This window comes from Lonchura striata, chromosome 4A (assembly GCF_050655825.1).
Source record: "Lonchura striata isolate lonStrDom1 chromosome 4A, ASM5065582v1, whole genome shotgun sequence".
NCBI lineage: Eukaryota > Metazoa > Chordata > Aves > Passeriformes > Estrildidae > Lonchura > Lonchura striata.
The window spans coordinates 7,007,674-7,025,306 of NC_140742.1; the positions used below are offsets into that span (position 1 = coordinate 7,007,674).

At 39.8% G+C, this 17,633-nt stretch overlaps 1 protein-coding gene across 1 annotated transcript; it reads right to left on the bottom strand.

Annotated features, from left to right (window-relative positions):
- Positions 1-868: 868 nt before the first annotated feature.
- On the bottom strand, positions 869-17,141 carry HPRT1 (hypoxanthine phosphoribosyltransferase 1). The gene is made up of 9 exons (XM_021548376.4): positions 17,033-17,141; positions 15,202-15,308; positions 13,591-13,774; positions 9,550-9,615; positions 8,897-8,914; positions 6,565-6,647; positions 4,247-4,293; positions 2,372-2,448; positions 869-1,756 (listed from the first exon to the last, which is right to left on the bottom strand). Exons 1-9 carry the CDS (start codon positions 17,057-17,059, stop codon positions 1,709-1,711), a joined length of 657 nt encoding a protein of 218 aa, XP_021404051.1. The 5' UTR covers positions 17,060-17,141; the 3' UTR covers positions 869-1,708.
- Positions 17,142-17,633: the final 492 nt, after the last annotated feature.

Here is a 17,633-nt window from a genome sequence, read left to right on the forward strand (position 1 = left end):
GCAACAAGTCACAGGATCTTGAACAGGCAGATATACAAAGGTGATTTAGGACAAATCCAGAAATATAATCAGACTTCATAGTGCATTAGAACAAAAGTTCTTTGAAAAAATAAACTACAGTATAATTTTGATCAGTGTTCTAATATTTGTTAAAGAGATTCTGATTTACAAATAGATCTCCCAGAAATGTGGCCATTTGATGTGAATTACGTTGTGTGAATTCATATTTTAGGTCTGCTATTAATCATTAAGTCAGCTGTAACTGAGCAGGCTGTGGAAGGGCAGTAGTGTGCAGTTCTTGGAAAAGTACAGACATAAACTTCAAAAACAGAGAAAAATCTTTCAGAACAGAGTTTCAATAACTCCACTGTGTATTAGGCACTGAGCAGCATTAAATCCAAGGATGTGGGAGAATCCACATGGAGAAGTACAAGAACCAAAAAGCACAGAACAGACACAGGTGTGAGCTGGGCTGCCGTGTTCGGAACTGGACTCCACAGGAACAGAAATGCTAATGAAACAAACCAAAATGATTACTTACAAAATGTTGTGGTTTTTCGTGCTTTTTTCCCCACATGGGTATGTTTAATGAACACAGAACCTCTACTCTTCATTTTTGCCAAGACAGAACAAAGAACTTCAACTGTTCTCTCTGGAATCTGGTTTGGTTGGAGAATATGCAGTTGTTTCAATATCTTCCCACAGCACTTTTATAATCTCTCTCTTAGAGAGGATTACATGAAGCAGAAGCTCAACACAGGTAACAAATGCAGAGTCTGCCTTCACTGTCACAAGCACTTATGAAAAATATTATTGAGAACAAAATTTCAAGAACACTTTAATATACAGAATGAGTGGGATAGATGTGTGGGGCTTATTTTAAAGAGACAGCCTTTATTTAAAGTACTTTGCTTTGTAGATCTTATAAAGTAAACATTACAATACTTATTTTTTTCCCACAAATATATTAAAACTGTTTAAATTTAAAAGGCAATTCCACAAACTGATGGATATTTTTAAAGAAAAAAAAAATCTAACAGAAATAGGCAGCTCAACTAAAACTAGATTTTAAACATTCTGTTTTGTCATTCCATCTTTAAAAAAAGAAAACAGAAAAAACACACTTTTCACCCAGACTTCCTTTACAGCAATAAGGCAACTCCAGGAGATTTGGATAAGCCCCTTGGAGATTACAGATACTGTAACTGGCTGCTCCTCATGCTTTATTACCACCCAAAGGTGCAACTATCCATTAATCACAATCACACCTGTGCATTAAAATATAAAACTTAAATTACAGATTTAAAAAATATTACTAATAGACTTCCCTATCATAAAATGCTTTACATTTACAGTACTTGAACTATTTCAGTTCTGGGTTGATGAGGTTTAAGCAATTTACCACTGCAAGAGTTAAGACTCGAGCTCACAAACAGCACAACCCAACCAGGGGCAGCAGCGACAGTCGGTAGAGTCGTAGTGCAAATCAAAATAAGGAGTGCAGAACTGCACTAAGTGTTTACATTTCTAAAATACAAATGAACAAGATGAGCTCTTATATTGTACATGCAATAAATTACAGTAAGCACATGGCAATGGGGCTGGGGCATTCTACAAGTGTAGCTGGTGTACCAGAGCTGAAGCCTGTGAAAGATAGGACTCAGTAAACAAAACATTTCAAAGCTCTGTTGTCACTTGAACTCTGCTTTCATGCTTTGTATTTCTGCTTCCCCGTCTCACTGATCACACAGATATGCTGAAACAAAATAAAATAAAAGTTCCTGTTAGGAAAGTGACCTAAGAGACCAAGGTTTGACATCAATAACAAGCTTCTGAAAGTAACACAAGCATGCTGTACACACTTCAGAAGGAAGAATCTTCTGACGCTGTTTATGCAGAAAAACTTAGGCTTAGGCCTTTTTTTGGTCCAAAAATCTCCACATTGCTTTTTTTAATCCTCTCCTAATTGTCCCACCCAGTGTCTGCTGGGTATGGTGAGACCCAGATGAAGAGTTAATGATAAAAATAATAAAATGTGAGCTTTTCTTAACTTCTTCCCAGGTCTCTCTTTAACTCTGACATAACTAAGCAAATGCACTTATTTGTTACAGGCACCTGGTGAGACAAGAAACTTCACACAAACTTCACATTATTTCAAAGCTGACAGTTGTGCAGCCTCCACTCTCCACACAGCAAAATAATTTTTTTCGTTTTATCAGACCTCGCTGCTGCCCTGCTATTCTCAGACTTGTTCTCATCACTGGAATATGAGGCATGATTTACAGAGCAAGGAGAATGATGTAAGGAGATTTCCCTTCCTTCCTCCTCCCCAGTTCTAAATGGAGAAAAACATACAGGAGAAATTACTTACGTTCAAATCTCTGAAGTATTCATTGTAATCTAGGGCATATCCCACAACAAATTTGTCTGGCACTTCAAAGCCAACAACTGAAAAAGACCATAAGTCACCAGAGTGGTAGAAAAAGAACTTCCTAAAGTTCACTGGATCTTTTTACAGAGACAGTATGGAATTTTATAGATACAGACTGCAACTCATTTTACTTCTTCCACTCTAGTACCCACAGATTAATATTTCAGCTATTTTACAATTTTAACTTATGTTGCTGATTTATCAACTAAAAGAAATTAAATAGATGTATTTATTGGTTCCCACACAGCTGCCTGGTGCTAGTCTGCAAGAAATGAATGGAAGCTCTTAAATTTCCTGACAGGATATTTTTATGAGAATTTAAAATTCCTTGAAAATGTCCTTTGATTTTGCAAATATGTACAGAAGTGCCAATCCTTCCTGGCACTTCCTAGATAACCTGACTTGCCAGTGCAGCAGCAGTGGACTCACGAGCACAACACAAGTCCCACCCACACCACTGGAGCTGCACTCCAGACAGGGCTGCAGGAAGGGTCATTTGCAGGTTTCAGGAACAGGCTGGCTGCTTTGGGTTTGCTTTGGGCTTTGGGTTTTTTGTGTTCGGTTGTGATTTGTATCTCCCAAAACGTCTGCATAAAAACAGAACATCAGCCATTCCAGATTGTCTGAACAGCTCTAGCAGGACACTTTGTCAGGCAGGACTAATCCACCTTGTCTACACACACTATAAAATGACAAAAAAAAATTAAATTATCTAAAATTTCCAAAGGGCTTTTCCCCATCATGCTAAAATGAAAGACTCCTGAGCAGGGAAGCTGTGTCTTTTCTCTCCCTGGCTACAATGAGGAAAACAGGGAGAGAAACTGTGCAGTTAAAATAAAAGGCTGTGGACACTTTTAGAACAATTAAGGTGATGATTAGCATTTACTGGACCTCACAAAACAGGGATAAAATGGAGGCCCAGCCATTGCTGCCTTGTTGTCTCCTTCAGAGCTCACATCCTGCTCTGACAGGTTATTTCTGGGGACAGATGGCAAAACAAGTCATCTGCTGCAAGATGCTCCAAAGGCACTGTTAGCCCAGCTAAGCCTATAATGGGATCCCAGGAACGAGGGGTGCCCTTGAATGAGGGGAACACCTCAATGAAGCCTCGAGGTATGGAAAAGCTTCACTTACAGAGCACTGTACAGCCTTGGAAAGGAGGAGGAAGAGGATGTGATTCTGCTGCTCAATTCTCCTCACTTCCATAATGAATGGAACAGGGTTAAAACACACAGCCCTGCCCAAGGCAGGAGGAGCTGTCACTCCCACCACTGTCTGCTGTGGATGCTGTTCCTTCACTAACAGTCTTGGGACAGACATGAGAGGACAAGAAGGGAGTCATTCAGATGCTCAGTCATAACCAGTGCCAATTTAGATATTTTAACACTGTAAACTTTTATCAGACCTGCTACCCCATGTGGTCCTCCCACATTCTTGGGGACAGCCAAATGGCAGGAGGTAGCTAGGCTAAGGCACACAAATCACTCCCAGAAGTGTCAAAGGTGAATCCAGCAGATTCCACTGACTGCAGCATTTGACTACATGCAAGTTGAGAGAATTTGCACATGACAGAGGTGTAAGCTAGACCAAAATATCAAAGTTTGATTTTCAATATAATAAAAAGTTGCAAATGTTACAAATCCTGATTAACTTTCCAAAAGATGTTCCAAATATTCAAATTATCAAAATAAGAGCAAGCTTTATCAAGAAGAATTAGTGAAAACCTGTTTGGAACATCCTTGGACTTTGAGCAAAAGGTACACAATAAGCAAACATACTTTTGATAATGAAAAATGGTTGTCAAAAGTCACTTACAGTCTGGCCGGTATCCCACACTTCGAGGAGTTCTTTTCACCAACAAACTGTCAAATAAAATTAATGTACAACTGAAACATGGAAAACCATTACTTTACTGTCAGGTACAAAAGATCATAATAACAAAATCAAAACTTCCTAGAATCATGAATGGTTCACAGCCTAAAGGCTGACTAACAGGTCTGCAAGGGAAGGGCTGGGAGACACTGATCTGGATGGATTTTCACTGTGAAAAGTCACTTAGTGGGACTTTATGTATATTAGGAACTTCAGGTGCAATTTACCTTGTAAGTAAAGAGGCAACAATCTGGGATGTGGCCCAAGAAAAAAAGCCCAACAAAAGCCTAAATTTTATGAAGGAAAAGTTGAGCTGCTTGAATGTGACCTCAATTGTATTTGCACAACTTGTCCTTAACTGCTTTTCACTGGAAGTACTAATTATCCCCATAAAGAAAATTTAATTGATTCTGATAATCAGAATTAATAGTCAGAAGGGTAAAAAGCAAGGAGATACAGAGCTGGGGGTACAGTGGCAGAGAGAAGTGCCCTGCTAACTTAGTTTGATTTGCTCTCTATTCAGCAAAGCACTTCTACCTCTTATGAGACAATCCCATAGGCCTGAGTTGTCTGTCTGAGGAAAAGAAAAGGTGGTTGATGGCTGAATGCAAACAGGACCAGCATAACTCTGTACACCAAGCACCGACCCCCTTCCCTCCTGCATCACTCCTGAAGACGTGGCTTCATTTGCCACTTTTGATTTTAGTTTCTGAAATTTCTGATTGGGAGACTTAATTTTTGAGAATTGGTGTAGAATTTGATCAAAGAAAACCCAAAATTGTGCTGGCATTAGTTCACATCTCCCTACTACAACTACTTCATTGTCTGAAGGAAAAGAAATAGAAACCTAAAAAACCCCAAAACCAACAACAACAACAAAAAAAAAACCAACTCAAAACCCCCAACCTAATCAACAACCAAAACATTAACAAAGAAGAAAAGATATATAAGAGAGAGAAGTCAAGCAACTACAAACGTAAAACCATCTAGAATGATCATGTTTCCCTAGTCAGGTCTTTCCCTGGGCAGACCCAAATTACTGCAGCAGGTTTAAAATACAGGAAATAGGTGTTTATATTATATTGTATTGTATTGTATTGTATTATATTATATTTATATTTATATTATATTTATATTATTTTTACGCTGTAGTGTTACAACACTTCATATTTAAAAACTGGCCAGGGAGAAATCCACAATGGCCTCACCTTCAGCAGGTCACCTCCAGACTACCAGGAAGAAGAGCTGCTCTGGTAAGTCTAACAAGTGCTTTGACATTGTTATGGCAACACAAGTGATTAGATATTACACCCAGCTCTGCTTTATCTCTAATCCCCAGCAATCATTATGCTTTTATTAAAAAATACACAACCACAGCATAGCAACGCAACAGATGCAACTTGAAAAGAAGTAGGAGGAATGTTGGTATTGGTTAATAATACAATATTATCCTCAATATTTCTTGTTGGTTGCAAGTTATTTAATTATGAAATGTTTTGAAACAAATTGATTAAAAGTGTAACTACGTGGAAAAGCCTGGAAGAGCATATGGCTGGGTGACTCTCACAGAATGACCTCTAAAGCTCAGCTGTACTATGCACCTTACACACTCATTCTAGTGTGCAAACTAATTAAATTCCACAATTAAAGAAGGAAAAATAAAAAAATGTCTCCATTGCACAGGTACACCACTGCAGTACAGTGAAGTTGCAGATAGTGGCAGCAGAAACAAACATCTCTGGAGAGACACTGCACTCAAGTAAGTGACAACCACTAATTATTCTTATTCCCCCTTCTAGTTCAAGTCTACATTTAAGAACTAAATTTGTGCTGAAAATACCTCTATTAACTTGAGTGGGTATTTCTTTTAAGATTTTAATTCTTCTAGATACTTCTAAACTTGAGCTTCAGTGGTAAAAGCCCACAAACCTTACCATAAATATGACAGGCAAGAGGTGCTCCAGGCATGCACAGGTTATGCCCTTCTGAAGTACAGGAACTCTTCCAGCAATAAGACTGGAGAGAACAGTGTTTCCAATTTCCTTAGCATATATATGTGCTCACAGCATGCAAAAGTGCTTTAGGAGTTTAAACAAGCAGTGACTTCAACAGATCACATCACATATGGCTCCTGCAGAAATGTTCCCTCCTGTGTCTGTTCCACAGAAATGTGTTCTATATTTGTTTTTTACTTTTTGGTTTGGGGTTTTTTAAAACCTTCTTAAGGTGAAAACCAGCACAAATAATCATCAAACATTTACCTGGCTACTTTCACCATCTTTGGATTGTACTGTTTAAGGAGAGACAGCAATGTTTTCATTGTTTTACCAGTATCAATTATATCCTGAAAATAAAAATACTCATGTAAGACAGAATATTAACCATGTCAGAGTAGCACTTTCAAGTTTCAACCACCAAAATTGTTCATCCACAGCAGCATGAAAATATGGCAAATTACAGCCTGTAAAAATACTCACAACCAAATCCAGGTGGCATGAAACCCAGCACTGGGCTTGCACAACCACACTGGGTAAAGTGATCACACACATTAACAAGAGTGCTTAATTGTTCTGGATAACCATGGCTTTGGAAGCAGCTGCTGAACAAGCAGTTACTGCAATGACCTGCTTGGCTCCTTCTGGATATTTTATGGCTTGTGCTCCTTGCAGCAATGAGATAACGTTTAATTTGAGTATGATAAGAGTAGTGTTAGTCTTGCTGTTGAGCTCAGTTACAGAGTATTCTACAGGAAAAAAAGCAAAAAGGGAAAACAGGCAGAACAACCCATTACTGCACTTAAAGGAAAAGGAGTACAACCTACTTTACAGAGCCAAGAAATACCTGAAGAAATTACACAGGGAAGTCTGGGTGCAGTTCTGAAGTCCAAAACACACCAAAATAAATTTTGACACAGCATTTTAATCCCATTCACTGCACATATAAACAGAAAATAAAAAGAGAATATATGGCTTGAAACTGAAGCATCAGAAATGGCCTCCTCATTTGGACTAAACAATCACACCATCTTTAAGAGGGACAGTCCTTGCCCTGGCCTAAAATCAAATCTATTTCAAGTGAAGGAGGCAGACAGCAAATAAGCAGCAATATCTTGGTTTCAGCTGATTTTCCCATGACTTCGTTTTTTTTAATAAAAATCAAACAATGAAATCAACAGAGCACCTGTCAGCATTACCATTAACACTCAATGCCTTTAATCATTAAACTCCAGAGAAGTTGAAGATGTACAGGTATATGGATAAAAATCAAAGCTGGTAAATAAACATGCTCTAAGAAAAAAGCAGAACCTATTACTGATTTTCTGCTGTGTGATGAGCTGTTTATTTGAGATTAATTTCCATTTTGTACTGAACTTTTTGGACATTAAAGGGATGCAGTAAAGCCTAGCACTCAATACATTAAATTTACAATAGATGCATTTTATCATTTGACAGTTAAAATGGTGATCAGCAAGTGCTCATATCTGACTGTGTAAGACGAGTCAATGGACAGATGATTCACTAAATAAATAAGAAACTAAACTAATCTGGGGATTACATTCATCTGAAATGGAGCAGATACATAATTAAACACATCTGTCTATCTGAAGCAAAATACACTTCAAAGGACAACACTTATCACACAATGACTGCTGTACATATACTATTTTGGTAGGAGTTTTGGAACCGCATGTGCTTCCTGTGGAATAATATAACCTTCCCAAATTAGGAAAATAATACATAGACACACATTTTATGGGAGGAAACATCCTTTCCTTTGGCTGATGCATCAGTTGCCATAGTTGTTTCTTTGCTTACAAACATGCCATTTCCATATTTGGAGCCTTAACACATTATTAGATTGCCCATCCACTTTTCCTGTCTACTGCTGCTGCCTCCCCATCCTGAAATTGCCAATTGTACTCAAGGAAAGTGACACTGGCTGCACATTAGCAATGGTGTTCATCAAGACAGGTATGAAAGCAAGAACTAAGCAACAGCACCTACCAGGCAATCAAACTGAGCTGTACTGAACCTGGTATCACCCAGAGAACCATGACAAGACAGAGAAATGGGAATTCAGCAATTGCAAAATGCCAATTAAGAATTAGCATTCTCTGTGTCACTATTCTCTAAACAAACTTCACACAGGGACACTGGACTTAGATCTGTTTTTCACATATTTTAGGATATTCACACCACACTCTACCTCTGCAGTTTAGTTTCCTAACTTGCTGGGATGAACTCAGAGCAATAACATGCTTAGTATCACTTTTTTTTTCAGGCTTTTTTTTTCAAACAAAACAAAACAAAACAAAAAAAAGGAAAAAATTTGACAAATCTCAGAAAACTGAAAGAAAATACAAACCATTTTAGATGGATGTTTTCCTGGTTAGGTATAGCAATTGAACAAAATCTGAGAATTCAAAACACAGCTTAGCTCAAATTCAGAGACCACTTGCAAAATTCAGGCCTGAAATCAGAAGCTGGAAACCTTGAAACCAGAAACTGTAGGTTTTCTGGCTTAGGAACAACTTCTATTAGAACTCTTTTGCCTGTCACACATTAGAACTTCCAAGTAAAACACAATACTTACTTCTACGATCAAAACATTCTGGAAAGAAAGAAAAGGAAAAACAAATCCATTAGTATCTAGACAACATATAATTTCTTATTAATCTTCATAACTCATTTTCAGTGCACTTAAGTATTTGCATCACCATTTATGTATGTTTACATGTGTAACAGCAACTGCTTTGTAGTTTAATGTTTCTGATGCTCTAATAAAAATTAGCTGAGATTCTTCTGAACAGCTCAAGTTAAGTACAGTCTTTGAATTATTCAGACTTTGAAAATTCTAGACATATGTGAAAGATCAAAACAGAACCTACACAATTCCCATTCTTTTAGAGAAGGGTGTCCTACTGCAGAGGCATGTACAATTCTGTCATACCTACATCTTTACATTGACACACGTCTTGAAAATCACCTATGTGTGAGGAGAAGGGGAAAGTGATGTGTTCTGACAGAGCAGGAGCAGTGGTGCTTTAACCCCTGACATCTGGCTCAATGATCTCCATAGAGTCACTGGAGAAAAGCAGATTCCCAATTTACATTCCTATTTCCTCCTCTTGTCTCTGCCTATCATGAGGACCTGTGTTCCTGACGTGGGCTGCACCTTACACATCTCGACAGTATGAATTCCCAGCACTCCTTCAGTGGAACAAACAGACACACACACAGCTGTACCTTTCCAGTCAAGGTTGAGAGGTCATCTCCCCCAATGACTTTGATATCTCCAGTTGACTGATCATTCTAAGAAAGAGGAGAGTGAACATTTACATGATAAGAATTAGACTGACTTTCTTCTTGCAGTAAATATCAAAACTGTGAAGTACACAACTAGTAAATGTTAAAGCTTTCAGAAGCATGGCAACAACAGCATCTCTATGAACAAAGAACTTAAGAGCTCAACATCAAAGATAGTATTTCAGATAAAAGACTGTTTGGCAAGAGATTTGCATCAACACATATTCTGTGACCATTATATACACATATGTATCTAAAAGCAAGGATTTACTATGCATTGTCTACAGATATAGAAACAGGAAAAAACTATTTCTGGTTTCCAAGTTACAGGATGCTATATAGCTGGTAATTTACATTTTAAACTTTATGCTTTAGAAAGTCTTACTCTGAATAAGAATAGGCAATCATAAGAAGAACAGCCAGCAAACAAGGCACTGATTGCTATGTAGAACAATAAGCTACAAAAATAGCCAGAAAAGCTTATGCTTAGTTTATGGCCAATATTGGTAACAAATCAAATTAGTTCTTATACAATTGAACACTAACACAGGTACACTACACTGCATTTTGCTTCAGTAAATCCAAACTGTGATAAAAATGTAAATTAAATGTTATACAGGAAAGTTAAAAACAGCTGCTAGGAGTGCCTCAAATCTTTGCAGTTTATTAAACTCACTGAGCTGACTTTAAACCTCAACAGTGTCTAACAGTTCATATTAGATGTCATATGCAGGTGTTAAGTTCCTGAGCAATGAAAGGGTGAAAAAACAGTTAAAGATTTCTCACATTGGTTATAACCACATTTCCACTGGCAAGAACTTTGTTTAATCATTAAGCAATGTTTTAATGATCTTCAGGAGCCTCATCTCTGACTTCAGTACTGGTAAGACTTCAATGCTTCATGGTTTAACACATAAGAGTTTACTGTTTAGATCTGTTTTCACTGCCTCCCTGTTGTCACTGCTGGAAAACAATAATGTTTTACAAGACTGTAACTCCAGACTCAAGTGACTAAAGTGGCATTTTAAGTTCCTTACAGAATCTGCTGTAAATTTTGGTTAGCAGAGACCCTTCAGAATACTGCTGTGACCAGAGTTTACCACATACTCCACTGAAAATCCCTATTTTCACCAGTGACAGTGCAACACATCCACTATCTTTTGGCTGCCCTTCATGACTATCAACATTTGCTCATTTCCATGCTTAAATGCAGGAGACTGATGAAAAGCCATTCTTCTTGTAACACAAACCGAATACACTGTCAAGAATACTGAGAACCAGATCTGATCACAAACCCTATCTTAACATTTTTAACAGCTTGCCAGACCCCTAAAATTCATCTGTAAGGACTTGGAAAACTGGAATTAAAAGTTTAGTCATAGCTTGATCATGTCAGTATTCTTAGAAAATTATTTTGGGTGCAGTACAGCATGAATTTTGCATTGCAACACAAAAAAAAAAAAAAAAAAAGCTTGTAAATATTAAATTATCAGTTTGACAAGAATAGAACTTCAATTACATAAATTACAGAACCATTAAAAAGTTCATCTGCTTCATTTATGTGACCAGGATATTTTTAACATCTTTTATCCAGCCTGTAAAGGCAGGCAGCATGATCCAGTAATCACATCCAGAGACAGCAACAAGAGAGCTGAAAGCTCCACTTTCAATTGCCCATTACAGTTTGTGATGATTTTCACACCACTGAACACAGATCCCTTCATGTAGCAAAGCACAGATCAAAACTACAGAGCAGATTTAGCACTCTGACGCTATTTCTGATGGAAGACCCAGTCAAGCTGTTACATACACATCCAGGACAGGATAATCTTATCCAGTCTATCAAATTATGCAATCTAAAGGACCTAAATTTGGATATTAATAACCACCTAAGAGAGTCTACAGAACAGAAATGCTCATAAATATTGTAGTGGAGGCATCACATAAAAGCAGCTCCTTCCTCACTCATCCAGAACAAGAAAACATTATTTTATAGAACTGCCTGACAAAATCAAAAACCCTCAAGCCAACACCTCAAGGAAAATGTCTGGCTTCAACAGCTTTCTGACAACATTTCTCTGCTTTTCTCCTCATCTATTGTTTCTATAGTAAAAACATAATTGTAATCTCCATAAAACTTACTTTGCTGTTCACTCCCTTATTAATATCAAGGCACTGTAGTTCTGAGTGGGAATAAACAAAAACAACTGTAGTAAAGAAATGAACCAAAACACACCTAGGACACCAGGTAAAAGTCAGCCTTGCTTTTTAGCAGAGACTTTTTCCAGATGTTTCTAACTATTTCTCCAGTATTTTTTCTGAGTTGGAGAGTAGAGAGCATGAAGGGTACTGATTCTTTAAACAAGGTAAGTAAATTATTGGAAATGTTCCTAAGTGGAGAAAGCAGAAATGACACAATTTCCACTCCAAGAAAAAACAGGTGGAAGTCATAATTTCCTATTATTTAACCTACTATTCTGTAATAGAGACATTCAGTTTTATGCAGCTTTTATAGGCAGAATATATGGGCATGTGGGATCTTTGGGGTGAAGTGGACTTGAGGAGGAGCCTCCCCTTTTGGGAGGCACAGCAGAAAAGAGGCTCAGATTGCTCTCCCTGATTTTAACACAGTGCACAAGCACAAAGTGCCTTGTGAGATACAACCAAAGGCTGGCAGGAGCCCTTCTGCTCAGCTCTGCATTCTCATTAAAGCACATAACTGAATTAGTGCCTTGTGCTCTGCAAACCTGAGTGTGGTCTCCAGGTAACCCCTGGGCAGGCAGCTCTGTGTGTGTGCCTCGGGCAGCCAGGGCTGCTTGTCCTGCAGAAGGACTGGACCAAAGTCCCTTGCACTTCTTGGCTTTGTCATGACACTTTAATGGAGAGCTTGATAGAAATCATGGATTTATCAAGTTCTGCAACAGCCCAGACTAAGTCTGTAAATAATTACGTCTCGGGTTTCACAGTTGAATGAAACAAAAGATGATAGTGATGTTTTTCAATTCGGTTATCTGTATTTTTCTGCTGGAATACGGAATGGTCTACAGCTGTGACAAGTAACCCTGACTTCAATGCAAAGCTGCTGATAAAGATCAAACAGCATAACATTGTAAAACAACGTATTCAAACACTCTAAACCGAAACAAAAAAAGTCATTATTTACATCTTATAGACGTTCTTAGGGACAAAATAATGAATTTCTGAAATCACAAAAACATGAGACTTGGCTGTCAGTAAGCTGGAAATCATACTGTGCTGACAAACACCTGCTTCTTCCCCCGACCTGTACAACATAACCCTACGCTTCCTTCTGTAAAACCTAAAAGTTACCTTGTGTTACAGCATGTTCTGTTTCCTTACAAAGTTGGATACTTGTGCTCAGAATCAAAAGAAATTCTTTCCCTAAAAATCTAAACCCAAGGCAGCCTATGCCTTGTCTTGAAAATGTAATGCCATATTCAGAGGCTCTTAATCACAAATCTAGGTTTATGTATCTAGTGTTTCCTCATGGCCAAATACAACTAATTTTGCTCATTGTTTGGTTCATCAAAACAAAACTGAGATAGGGAACCATTTCTGCAGCTTTCAAGTCATCCTGTCCAAAAATGATGTCTAGGCCATATAAATACTCTCAGAATTAATTTTTTTTAATAACAGTTGCAGGAGAATTCTCTATACCAGTCTAGAGCCACAGCTTTAGAGATGGGGTAGAGGGCAGAGAGGAAATTGTTGAACAAGTAAAGGACGTGTAAAGGGTCTCTCCTCAGCTAATGATTTTACTGGAGTGAGGAGATATCAAGGTCTAAAAGGAAACACATTATATAATAAGGTAGAGAAAAAGTAAATTGGCCTGTGACTCTTAATTCCCTTAATTATTTGTTTAATAGTAGCATATTAGGGCAGTAACAATATTAAACCACCTCTGTTAATAATTTGCAGTCAACTTAGCTAAAAATTGCACAGTACTGCATAGATACTTACACAATAACTCTTCAACCTAATGAAGTCGACTGTCATGGGGATTGATTTGTCACTGTTTCTGTTCAGGGCTTTGATGTAGTCTAATAAATCAGCAAAAAATTTATAGCCACCCTTGAGTACACAGAGTGCCACAATGTGGTGTCCTCCCATGCCCTTCATAATTTCTCGTGCCAGTCTCTCCGTCCTAAACAAAACCAAGGAAGAGTGAGCTGTCACAACATTTCACTTGTCCATCACAGCAGCAGCATTTGATACTCCTAGCAGCAGCAAACACACAGAGCAAACTTGGAAACACATTTTGTTTGGATATATTTGCCCACCACTTTGGGCACTTTTACACCTTCTTGGTCAACAAAGTTTTGCTTTTCAAGGTTAATCCAACAGTAGCACTGCCAAATGCTCTTGTTTTCCTGCATCACAGGCAGCCAAAGCAAACCTTAATACCCTGAAACTGTTTCTCTGTCAGGTAAGAGACACGAAGGTGTCTTTTCTCCTTCCAAAGACACGTTCAGCTTCCATGCAAAGAGCAATGTAAGCTAACACAACCCCAAAGGCACCAGCTGACGAGCAAGAAAACTCTCAAATTCTAAAGTGAAGAGTTTATGAAAATTTGCCAAATCATAATGACAGAAATTTGTCCTGAAAGCAGAATACAATACCAGCAAGGCAGAGCAAGAGAACGCTGCACTGTTCTTCTGCAATAATTGTTTCTAAATTTATTTTGCCATTTATTTCAGAAAGCATGGTCTGCATTTACTGTGTGCTAGCTGACAGCAGGTTTCTCACAGAAAGCCATTATAAATGTTACGCCAATTCCTTAATGACATCTACTTTGTCCAATTTTTTCCTCTATATGGACTTCCAGTGTAAAGTTTTAATATTTAAAAATAACAAATTTTAATAGGGATTTTCATTGTATCTAGTCAAACAGAACAATGCAAAATCTAAATACAATTCTAGTCACAAGATCCCCTGGAAGACCCATCAAGCACCACTCATAAAAGGCTTAAATTCACTGAATTTGTTGTTCATTCTCACAAGGAAAATTAGCAACTTTCAACCACAAAGTAAAACAAAAATGTCTTGTAGGCTTATGAACACGTCTGATCATACAAGATAAAACTTGCACAGCACACAAGTGACAGATTGACATTTGTAGAGAATAAAGTCTTTCTTGGAAGGCAGGAGAAAGTTGGACTTTATTTATCTAGCACATCAACATGAGAGAGTCTAAAATGATGTGATTAATAATTTACTTTTATTAATATCTTATGGAAGTTCAAGAATCTATATTTTCAGACTGAACTGACACAACAAAACAATTCCTAGTAAGATTTTAAGAAGGTAAAACATCGAAGAAACACTGGAAAGAAAGTCCTAAGTTGCTATATACTACAAAATTTTGTTTGAGAATTGTGACCAATTTTCAAAGAATAGCATGACTGCAAATGTACAAACTCTCAGAAGTCAAAATAAAAAGAGATTAATTGTTCATTTAAGTCTCTGATTTAAATGTAATCTATTTAGACAGTCTCCAAGCAGCAAAATTATCACTGGAAGATGTTTATTCCAGTTTCATGCAATCAGTGTACTGTCTGAAGTCAAACAAACCTGTCCATGATGAGCCCATGAGGAATATAGACTTTTTCCAAATCATCTGCATAATGTTTAGGTATGCAGAACAAATCCAGGTCGTAACCTTGTTCATCATCGCCAATCTGAAAAGAAAATAAGGTGAGATTTCTACTAATCTTTATAGTGAGTCTGTGCTGAGAAACTTCACGTCCTTTGCTTTATTGATAAAAACTATCAAACCCACAAAGCTCATCAGAACCACCTTACTTTCCCCCTCTCTAAAACCATCAGTCACACCGAACACAGAGTAAAGTGTAATCTAACAGTTCACAAGAGTTACTTGAAATATCATGAGTTGTTATGCAATGCAGTGTGTGAAAGAAAAGTCCTACAACATTCTCCTCCAGTGGAGAGCAGGAAACTGAAGTTACTACACCTCAGTGAAACTCTATATTCCATTACAAAAATAATCCAGCTTTTTAACCCCTTTGATTTTCCTAGTGTAATGCAAAACCTGCATCTGCAATTCAGCAAGCAGAGGTTCTGACATGGACACCTTCCAAATCTCCACAACACTCAATCACAACAAAACACACGAGCCAGTTTGCAGGAGTCAATTTATGCTGCTGGGAAGCAACTCTGCTCCAACCACCGTTTCCAAAATGGAGAGGTTCAAGATTACTCAGAATCTGAAATTAAAGCTTTCGGCAACCTGTTCCACACGGGCAAACTCCCTGTATGAAACAGCCTGCAACACTGGCAAGTGTATATTAATTAGGACAAGGGATTAGCAAACATACATAATGACAATGAGCACTGCTGAGGTTCAGGGCACACTGTTACATCAAACAGAGCCTTCCTTGAACCCTAACCCTGCTGCAGCTTGAAAATGATGTGGTTTGCAATTACTTCCCTCTCTGATTATGTAAACGAACATTATCATGTTCAATCAGAGGGGAAAACAGAAGGTTAGTGCTGACAGTTCACCAGGGCAGGCATTTTAAGTATCCATTTTGGCTACTAGAACCCTTGCAGGATTCAAATCTTATTTTAATGCCTGCGGAAACACTTACCTGGCCAGTGGTCCGACAACTGTTTACACGGGAGCTTTGTTGATTAATCTTTAATGAGTATTTAATCTGAGGAATTTAATTATTATTTCACCCTCCCATCCAAAACTGACCCTGTGTGAGCTACGCACACACAGCTCAAGCTCATGGTCCCTGCAGTCCACAGGGACTTATTTTTAAGAAATTGCAAGAAATAAGGCAGGTCCTTCCCAAAACTCCTGGTGTTTTTCGTTATATCCAGAGCGTCTACTAAACCTTCCGTTCTGCATTGGCAGGGAATGGACCCTTCCTTATAGGTTTTTTATGGGCTGCAGGGATTTACCGTCGCAACCTCGCGGCCGTCACAGCCCTCGGCCATCAGACAGCGCACGCACTTCATCAGCACTTGCTTTAAAACGATAAACGAAAATGAGCATTAAGAGCCTTTAGCAGATGCGGCAATTGCTCCAGAAGCAGAGCCAGCTCACGCACGTGCGGCTCTCCCGACCACAGCCGGGAACAGCAACAGGAATAGGAAGTTGTGCCGTGCTGAGGGAAGTTCTTCCACCGGCAGCCACCGCCGGGCCCGGCTGCCCGACCCTGCCCGCCCTGCCCCGGCCGGGCGCGTCCGCGCCCGCCCGGGGCAGGGCGGGCAGGGCCGGGCAGCCGGGCCCGGCAAGGCCGGGGCTGCCCTCAAGGTGACTCCGCGGAGCGCCACGCCACCCCTCTCCTTCCCTCACAGACCACCGTATTCCCGGGGGCGGGCGGGGTCGGCCAAAGAAATCCCCGTTCCCGCGGGCGGCAGCCCCGGTACTCACCACGATGCAGGGGCTGGGGGTCGCCATGGAGAGCGGCGCTGCGAGCGGCGGCGGCGGGAGCGGGAGGCGCCGCGCCCGCTGCGGCCCCGGCGCCGCCTCCGCGCTCCCCGCCCTCAACATGGCCGCTTGCGGGCGGAGGGACGGGGAGAGGGGATGGATGGCCGGGGGTGATCCCCCGGTGACCGGCCCCGTGCCGGCAAGGGTGTAGGTGTGCCCCCCGTGCTGTCCCAAGTCCTCATTCCGTGCCTTGAGTTGAGCCTCCCGCAGCCCGCTTTGCGTTGCCCGTGCCCTCAGGATGACAGTGCTGTGTCCAGTTCTGCGTTCGGGGAGGACACTGGCTGGGTCCAGAGAAGGGCAGTAGAAATGGGTGAAGCACCTGGAGCACGGGTGTGATGAGAGCTCTCGAGGGAGCTGGGGGTGTTTGGCCTGGAGGAAAGGATGCTCAGGGAGAACCTTGGTGCTCGGTGCAGCTCCTGACAGGAGGCTGGAGCCAGGTGGGGGTCGGGCTCTTCCCCGGGGAACCAGCCACAGGACAAGGGGATGAGATCTTCACTGTGCCAGGGGAGGCCTAGGTTGGACATCAGAAAGAATTTATTCACAG

What these genes read in the sequence shown, in the direction of transcription:
- HPRT1 (XM_021548376.4), bottom strand. Translation starts at nt 17,059, where the DNA reads ATGGCGACCCCCAGCCCCTGCATCGTG. An exon ending in TTAGGTTGAAGAGTTATTGT is followed by an intron (nt 9,616 to 13,590) that starts GTAAGTATCTAT and finishes CCTCTTTCTTAG; the next exon opens with AATGATCAGTCAACTGGAGA. An exon ending in TGTGGGATACCGGCCAGACT is followed by an intron (nt 2,449 to 4,246) that starts GTAAGTGACTTT and finishes GGTCTTTTTCAG; the next exon opens with TTGTTGGCTTTGAAGTGCCA.